We start from the raw sequence: 9,658 nt of genomic DNA, 5'->3' as shown, positions 1-9,658 counted from the left end.
TACAGCTAGCTCACAGTTTTTTAGCCTCCGGCTCCCACATTTCTGTCTTAGCTCCGGAAGGACGGCTCCAGAGCAAACCAATTGATGCAGCAGCCAAATCGCTCGCTCACAACTTTAATGCCAGAATCTCACAAAGTAGAATTTTTGCTCACAGGACTCCCCAGTTTAGAGGGAGCGTTGGACCCAAGTGCAGGGTTATGGAGTGTATAACAGCATCTCTTTGCAAAGAGTCTGCAGGCAAGCATGACTTCTGAGATGTGTGGGACACCAGAATCTGGACTGTGCCCCCATTAATCCGGACAAGTGGAACACAGAAAGGAAAGCCAAAGAGTTCCGCACAGATTGTCAGAACTAGCTGCATAACCTGATATGGACACTAGGGGGCTCCCCTCACCTGAGATCTGGGCTAGTATTGGGTTTTAAGACCAAATTTACAGAAAGTGTTCCATATTCCTCTGATATTTTATTGCAACAAAAATGTCTAAGCAGTAAGGAGACTAGGTGTCTGGAAACTAAGGGAGCTGGCTGATATTATACTGTCCTACCATCTGCTAAACATTTACATCTACCCTGTAAACAATATACAGTAAAGAAAATGCTGGTTGTCTTCAAGGGAATATAAAAGGTAAGGGTTCCCTTGCTCGAAAGCCAGTCGAATCCGACTCTAGGGTTGCGGTGCTCATCTCCGTTTCAAAGCCGAAGAGCCAGCGCTGTCCGAAAACGTTTCCGTGGTCATGTGGCCGGCATGACTAAACATCGAGGTGCATGGAACGCTGTTACCTTCCCACCAAAGTGGTCCCTATTTATCTACTTGCATTTTCTTGCTTTTGAACTGCTAGGTTGGCAGGAGCTGGGGCCAGAGACGGGAGCTCACTCCGTCATGCGGCACCCTGGGTCTCAAACTGCTGAACTACCGACCTTCCACAGCCTGCAGTTCAGCGTCTTAACCACTTGAGCCACCGCAGCTCCCAAGGGAATATATTATACTTTTAAATCGTATCAGTTTCATAACCATTCAATTGTTATGGATTTCCCCCCAGAGAATCCTGGGAATTGTAGTTTGATGAAGTACAAGAGGCCATTACTGGAAGATTCCCTACAGATCTTGAAACTCAGATCTAAAATTCAAAAGGTGAGGCAAACTATTTAAATGTGTAGCATTTGAATGCACCATTGTGAATGTCCATTTTAGCTTAATTTGGGGGTCACACAAGGCTTTGCTTCAATACCTGAACACCCAGGGTTTTTGGTTTTTTTTTAAGAACTGGCTTGGACGTAATAATAATCTGGGCATCAATCGGAGATACTGAGAAAATTATGATGAGAAAATTAATTGCTGAAATAGAGCATGACTTTAGAGGACTGAATCAAGCTTACTGTTACAGCCACGACATTGGAGCCCCCAGGAGAATTCTCTGGGATCCGTGCGATGTAGTACTCTGACGAAAACTTTGGGACGTTGTCATTGGTATCCAAGAGACGTATCACGATATCAGCTGTTGAACTAAACTTCTCAGGAGTGTTGACTTCTATCGCAAGAAGCTAAAGAGATAACGGGGAAAACCATTTCGAGAGTTAGCAGGAAGTGCAAAAAAAACCCCGTGTCCTGCCCTGAAACAACAGATATTATTGGTAAGTGACAGACACGGACAGATGAGACAGATATTTCTACAGATCTGAGAAAAGCCCCAGGTTTGCAGAAAAATCTGAAATCTAAAAACAAATAACACTTGTACCTTTAAGAAATGGATGCCCTCTGAGACCTCAGTGGCCATTGCAAGGGTTGCTAAAGAAACACAACCATATTGCCAGCCTTCAACATTTGGATTCTGGTAAAAATAGTTAGGGGAAAGGGGGCAAGGCCCTTTCCAGGGCTATTTAGGCCTCTGAGTTCATCCGTGCCTCTCTCCCTACCGCCCTGGAAGTAGCCTTGCCAACTTCCAGGTGGTGGCTGGAGATCTCCTGGGATTACAATTTATCTCGAGGCAGCCAAGATCAGTTCATCTGGAGAAAGCGGCCACTTTGGAAGGCGGACTCTATGGCATTGTACCCCACTGAAGTCCCGACCCTCCCCAAACTCTGCCCTCCTCCGGCTCCACCCCCCAAATCTCCAGGTATTTCCCAGCACGGAGCTGGCAACCCTGCCTGGAAGGAGGACTCACTGGGGCCGTGCCCCAGTAGGCAACTTGCGACCATGCAATTTGTGCAACTCACCCAGGTGCAGTGGTGGCTTTGGTAATGCGACACAACTCACTTGGGCCCAGGGGCAGCCGCCGCACAACTTGCATGACTTGGCCAGGTCCAGCAGTAGCTACGGCAGAACTCACCTGAGCGACTTGCTACCCCCATGACTTTTGCAGCTTGGTCAGACATTTCCCAGAGAAAGGCTACCAGGGGGATGGAAGGGGCCCGTGTGATGCAGTGATTAGAGTGTCAAGGCTAGGATCTGGGAGACCCAGGTTCAAATCCCCACTCTGCCACGGAAGCCTGCTGGGTGGCCTTGGGTCAGTCACTTTCTCTTAACCTTATCTACCTCACAGGGTTGTTGTGAGGACACAATGGAGGAGAGGAAGAGAACGATGCAAGCGGCTTTGGGTCCTCACTGGGGAGAAAGATGAGGTAAATAAATAATAAATAAATTTTTTGGGCAGGAACGCACAGGAACGGAGTTCCGGCTGGCTCCCGGGTTGGCCACGCCCAGCAGGAGCTCATTAGCATAATAGGCCACACCCAACAGCAGAAACTCATTAGGATTGGCTACGTTAGGGGTGTGTGGCCTAACATGCAAAGGAGTTCCTGCTACAAGAAAAGCCCTGGGTTTTGACAACAAACAAGGTAAACAGAATAAGAAGGAAAAGGTGGGTGTGGCTGGATGAGCACACTTCTGGTAACATGGGGGTGTGGCCTAATATGCTAATGAGTTGTGTTGTCAGGGGTGTGGCCTAATATGCTTATTAGTTTCTGCTGTTCGGTGTGGAGTATTATGCTAATGAGTTCCTGCTGGGCTTTTTCTACAAAAAGAGCCCTGAATAAAAATAAAGGTTGCTTGGTGAATGGAAAAGAGAGAAGAAAGCAGGGAAGGGGAGAGGCTGTGGGGGCTGCCAGGAGGAGGAGGAGGAGAAGAAGAGGAGGAGGAGGAGGAGATTGGATTTATGCCCCACCCTTCACTCAAAGTCTCAGAGCAGTTTACAAACTTCTTTCCCCTCCCCCTCCCCACAACAGATACCCTGTGAGGTAGGTAGGGCTGAGAGAGCTCTTTCCAGAACTGTCCTTGAGAGAACAGCTCTGACAGAACTATGGCTTGCCCAAGGTGATCCAGCAGCTGCAAGTGGAGGAGTGGGGAATCAAACCCGTTTCTCCCAGATTAGAGTCCACACACTTAACCACTACACCAAACTGGAGGAGGAGAGGAAGAGGAGATATTTTGCAGAAGTGGATATAGGGGAAAATGAAATGACCCGCACAAGTCCTTGCATGATGCAGAATCAAAGAAAAAACAATGGTGCAGTGGGAAGAAATTCTTTATTCCAAATAGCAATACCCCTACGCACTTAGCACCAAGCTTCCTCAGTTGCTGCTGTTTTTATATTCTACAGAACCCCCTGAGGAAGCTTGGTGTGAAACACATAGGCGTATATTTGTTTCTTCTTTGTCTCTTTGCTCCAATTGGTGCAGCCCTTTGTTCTTTTCAAGTTGCAGAATCACATCAACTAACACAGAACAGAAAAAAAGAAACCATAGTAGCTTCAAAAGGTTGAGTTGTACATAGAGATGTCCTCAGTGCACAGAAATTAGATCAATCTGATACCATATATATATATTTTAGAAATGATTTGGAAAATATTTGAACACCTTGTCTTAAAATATTTTATTCATCATGTTAAAATAAAACGTTCCATAATCAATTTTTTTTCTTTTCTTTTTTCAGTTTTTCCAATTTTTTGGAAAAAAACAAAAAAGGCTTCAGGAAAACATTGGGAAAAAAACATTTTCCCCCCCGAATTTTTCCGGTTTTTTCCAGGCCTTCATATCTTTAGTTTTATACAGTAGTCAAAGGCTATTAGAATCTGCATGTATGCATTTCCAAAAAACTTTAAACAATGCTTTTCTGGACAATATGTTATTTGAATGATCGCTACAGGCATTTGAGCCTGCAACTAGGAATGGGCATGGGCCGGAAAAATGGAGGTTCACGAACCATGAACTTCCACGGACTTTTCTGGTTCACGAACCAGTTCGTGGTTCGTGAGGTCCGTAATGGCAGGAGAACCGGAAGAGGCCATACTATTCAGAAGCGGTTACAGTGGGAAATGAAATGATCTGTACAAGTTCTTTCCCCCGCCCCACAAAACAACATTTTTCAACATTAAGTTACATTACTTTAATCCCATATCCGTTTCTATTATATCCCCCCCCCTTTGGTGGCTTCCCGCAATCCTTCTCCCCTCCCTCTCATTTTATAATTCCAATTTTTCTTTCCCATTTTTCTTTTTACGTTTCAAGGTAACAATATCTTACTTTATACAATTCAAACCTTTCAATATTTCAACCCTTAATAATTATCAAAACAAAGTAGACTGTGTTTTACATCCCAATTTTTTTCCTAAATATTCTTTAAAGTCTTGCCATTCTTCGAAAAATTCTTGATCTTCTTTATTATTGAGTTTCTTTGTTAATTTGTCCATTTCCGCCATAAATAACACCTTCTTTATCCATTCCCATTTATCAGGTATTCTATCCTGCTTCCAAAATTGTGCATAAGTCATTCTAGCAGTGGTGATTAGGTACCACAACAAAGTCTTTTTTGTTACATTTACTTCTTCCATCTTTAGACCTAGAAGTAATATCTCCGGTTCTTTTTTAAAAGTACATTTCAACATTTTCTGCATCTCATCATGAACATCTGTCCAAAAAGTCATAGCTTTCTCACAAGTCCACCACATATAAATGGTCTGTACAAGTTCTTGCGAGATGACTAATCAAAGAGAAAACAATGGTATAGTGGGACGGCCACGGTGGCGTGACGCCAGTGAGCTCAGGAGGCATTTAAAGGCCTTCTGAGCCCACTTTTGGGTCACAACGCCATGGTGCCGCGATGCCAGTGAGCTCAGGGGGAATTTAAACTCCTCCTGTTCCAAGCTCACTTCCGGGTCATGCTACTGCTGCGGAGCTCAGGACAGGAGGCGTTTAAATGCCTCCTAAGCTCACTGGTGGCGCACCATAGTGGCAGCGCAACCTGGAAGAGGGCCCAGAAGGCATTTAAATGCCTCCTGAGCTCATCCATGGCACAGCTTCAAAGAGTTCCCTGGGCATAAGCATGTCTGACCAACAGACCCCTCCAACAGACCACATGGACTTCCTTAAAAAAAATCGCAGTCTATGTACAGTCCACCAAAACCACGAATGCATGCATCAGGCAAACGGTCCATGAACCGACCCCTGGTCTGTGACAAAATTTTATTCATTGGGTCCATGGACCAGTCCACGCCCATCCCTTCCTGCGGCCCCTCCTGAATCCATGGAATAAAAAGTGTGGATTCCACTGTATATCACCTCAAACTTGATGGGAGCTGTACGGTAATCAGCTACATCAGCAACATTTCTCTGTTTGCATAATTTATTCTGCAGGTGCTACTACTTTGTATGTTTGATTCTGCTTCTTGTAGACATGGGGAAAGGCAAGGGAGGTAACGTGAGCCCTGAAGCTCCGGCCTTGGCTGGAGACAGCTGGGAACCTTAGTTACCCACCAATCTGGTGCCTGAGATCTCAGCAAGCATTGCCCAGTGCCCATACAGTTTTGCTGCCATAAGTCCTTGTTGTTGTTCAGTCGCACAGTCGAGTCTGACTCTTCGCGACCCCATGGACCAGCTCCCGCCAGTCCTAGAGACTTCTTTTTAAAGGGACAGGCAAACTCCCCATACTGTGACTCAGAATTTGGTTGTCCATTACAAGTGGCACCTGTAAAAGCTTACAGAGAAGACTGCCCTTTCATTCTAAATTAGCTTGCTTTGCACATGCACAGTATTCCATTGCCATTTGGGAATGGTAGTGCAGATGCTTCCTGCCCTTTTGTATATATCGTGTGTCACAATACTAGCATGGTGTAGTGGTTAGAGAGTTGGACTGTGATCCGGAAGATCCAAGTCTGAATCATCAGTCTGCCATGGAAGCTCAGTTTGTGTCCTTGGGTCAATCTCTCTCTCTCTCCCTAACCCACTTCACAGGATTGTTGTTGTAAGGACAAAAGGGATGAGGGAAAAGCAACGTAGGATGCTTTTGGGTTCCCATTGGGAAAAAGTAAGGTATAAATATCTAAAGAAACACCTTGTCCCCTGCAACGCTCCCTCTAAGCTGTGGAGTCTTGTGAGCAAAAATTCTACCTTGTGAGCTACTGGCATTAATGTTGTGAGCAGGTGATTCGGCTGCTGCATAAATCAGTTTGCTCTGGAGCCACTCTTCCTGAGCGAAGACAAAAAGGTGTGAGCCGGAGGCTAAAAAACGGTGAGCTAGCTCACACTAACTCATCTTAGAGGGAACACTGCTGGCACTAAAGTTGTGAGTGAGTGAGCGGTTTGGCTCCTGCTTAAATTAGTTTGCCCTGGGGCCATCCTTCCTGAGCTAAGGCAAAAATGTGTGAGCCGGAGGCTAAAAAAACGTGCGCTAACTCACACAAACTCAGCTTAGAGAGAACACTGGTCCCCTGATAGGCTCTTTACACACAACCCACAGTTACCGGCATGGATCCCCTCATTGAGAAAGAGGAGGAAAAAGCTGAAAATTACAACATTTGCAAAAAGCTCATGTCGTCGTCAGCAATCAGAGTGCTGAGAAGGGACGAAGGCATCGACTTCCCAGCATGCCCCCAAAGCAGCGACTGGCCTTGGCTGATGAATGCTGACCAGGCAGGCACAAACGCTGCGCAGAAGCTGAAAATACATCTAGTTTTTAATTGCAAACGGGGTAATAATGTCAGAGAAAGAAGGATAGACTTGCAATAAAAACCAGTACTACGAGGAGGAAAAATTCCTATTACGAGCTCATTATTTTCAAACTTCTTGACATCATTACTTTTTTAAAAAAAAACACGATGTATGAAGACGTTCTCAGGAAGCTGAATTCAGCGCCAGCACTATCATTAACATACACTTGTAGTTTTGTGTGCTCCAGATTCACAGCAAATGGACAGCTCTGCTCACTCGCAGCTCTTGCATACTGTTTCCAACAGTGGTCTAAAGCGACAGATTCCCCCCAATGAACCACTGTCCTCTTTGCTGTTTTCCCAGTGGCCTGGGTCCTCACCATGTTGCTGCTGCTATATTTCATAGGATGGGTCCCATGGTGGAGTGCCACGGACTGAAGGGATTTTTGTAAGTGGAGTGAAAATTCCTCACCTTCCCAATGCACTGCTGTCTCCCACCACAGGAACTGAGGAACAGGTGAAAACATGGCTTCCACATAATGGGGCTCTAGGAATTTCCCCAGTTTCTATGGTAAAGACCATAGAGGCAAGGGGAGGCAGCCTAGAGCATCACCCAGAAGTGACATTATGTTCTTCTCAATCTTTGCCTTCCCCAGGCAGTGACCCCCCCCCAAAAAAAATCTCCCAGCATTTGGCAAGATAGTGTTGGGAACACAATATGAGCAATGGTAATTCTTGGAAAACTCCACCCCCACCTAGAGGTTGATAGTCCTAGGGCCAGGGCACATAGAAATCAGCTTTCTTCCACCAGCATTTCAAAATCTGAACTCTAAGGCCCCATACCCAGCTCTGAATTAATGCCTTCAACCCTCATGAAATGGGGTGTATGATAGAGGCCCTTTCCAAACTTACTTTGTATTCTGTTGTAGTAACTAGTTGCTAATTGATTTTCTTCTGTCATTTCAGACAGACCTGTTTCCGTAACCGGCTGCAAGTGGAATTTACTTACCAGTTTGTTATGTATTACCTTATGTAGATAGCCTGAATGGAGAATAAGCCTGAGCTTCAGTCATTAGGTCCATAGACTCACAGTATCCTAAAATCAACAACCTGATTGACTGATGTTGTGGAACGGACCAATCAAGAAAGACTATGACTTTCAGTGGGAACATACCCTATTGGTCTTAAGCGCTCACTCATGATTGGACCTTAGTATTCTAGAGGTGTGGTTTAGCTAGTTCCAAATTGTATATAAGTTGGGATTGTTCTGTGTTGTTGATGTGTTCTGAGCTGAATAAAGAAATCACTTTTGAGAAAAGCTGCCTCAAGCCCAGTATATAATACAGTTCATACAAACCTGTTTGTGTTGCATTGGCAAAGCGTGGTTGAGCCATTTTTGAGGGAAACTGCTTTCTTACATTTTCTACCCCTTTGTTGCGCTTCTGAATCACTGTGGTGTGCTGTTTAAAATGCCCATAGTGCTTCCTACAATGTTGCTTCCCCCCCCCCCTTGCCACACAACCTTCCTCGGGCTTAAAAAAAAATATTCTAAGTTGAGCATTATAGCGCTAAACCACTATAGCACTTCAGTGTTATAGTGGCACAGCTGAAATGCCTTGACTCCCATCCCTGTATCGCTTTACTCGAAATAGGGCCAACAACGAATAACATCTGGTTTAGAATGGTAATGTGAAAGGGGCCAATGAAAGTCCATTATTCATGATCTCCACTAAGTATAATCAAATATCAGGGATAGGCATACACTAAAGCTTATTTACAAATTAGCTTTGTATAATTGGTAGGCCAACTATCTTAGAGGTGTCAGTATTTTTTAACATAAACCTAGTTTTGAAACCTGAAATGTCATGTGAACATCTGGACCCCAATAATGTTAATGGGATTTTTTGCTACGGGCACCCATGAAATGATTAATTCGAGTCTAACTTTCTTTCTCTCCAACAAGTTGGGATTTAGAAGCCAGCTCTCAATTTGCAGCAAAGCCCTTTGCAACTTTGTCCTCAGTCCCTTGTGGGGGGGGGGGGGATAATTTTGCCCAAGACAAAGTGGGCAATGTCTTAAGTAAAAAAAAAGAAACATACTCTTTTCTCTTTTAATTACTTCCTCTGGTGTTTACAGTCATAGCGTTAATCATGCCGAATTCCATTAGTATTCATGAGGCAACAGCATGTAATTTCTCTACCCGTGCACACTTGGACATTGCTTCATAACCTGTGAATCTTCTCGTTTTAATAAGGACAATTATCCTTTGCATTCCGATTGCACCTGCTTCATCTAAACCCGGTGAAAATGGCAGGCAGGGGCCCTGACGGGACTCTAAAGAAGCAGGAGGCAATGAAAGCCAGCAGTCTTCTAACCGACAGAAATAGACTCATGACCTCCTCAGCAGATAAATCCACATAATCCAGATCACGGTGTGCCAGAAGCACAGAACAGACCACAGGGGATATTCGGTAAGGGATATTCAGGCCTCTCCAGTAAATGAGCCAAGGGACAAACTATTTATTTATTTATTTATTTGTTTGTTTGTTTGTTTGTTAGATGTATACCCCGCCCTCCCCAGCAGGCTCAGGGCGGCTACAACAAAGGCAATTGCCATAACAACAGTTAAAACATCATAAAACAATCATTACACAATAAAAACAATCATTAAGTAAAGTGCGGTGCTCTTGATGTTAAAAATTTTTTTTCCTCAATCCAAGATGGGTTCATTCATTAAC

At 44.5% G+C, this 9,658-nt stretch overlaps 1 protein-coding gene across 1 annotated transcript in view; it reads right to left on the bottom strand.

Annotated features, from left to right (window-relative positions):
* The window catches only part of CDHR1 (cadherin related family member 1), a gene marked incomplete at its 5' end in the record, with an annotated part of 63,427 nt that overhangs the window by 38,565 nt on the left and 15,204 nt on the right, over positions 1-9,658 (bottom strand). The window contains one exon of the mRNA XM_015416744.1: positions 1,378-1,542. Coding sequence (XP_015272230.1) covers positions 1,378-1,542 — 165 coding nt within the window. The remainder of the gene's footprint in view (positions 1-1,377; positions 1,543-9,658) is intronic.

Source organism: Gekko japonicus, unplaced genomic scaffold (assembly GCF_001447785.1).
Source record: "Gekko japonicus isolate JY-2015 unplaced genomic scaffold, Gekko_japonicus_V1.1 scaffold2881, whole genome shotgun sequence".
In the NCBI taxonomy this organism is placed as follows: Eukaryota; Metazoa; Chordata; class Lepidosauria; order Squamata; family Gekkonidae; genus Gekko; species Gekko japonicus.
Note: the sequence above shows the minus strand (reverse complement) of the source record. Positions and strands in the feature narration are given on the sequence as shown.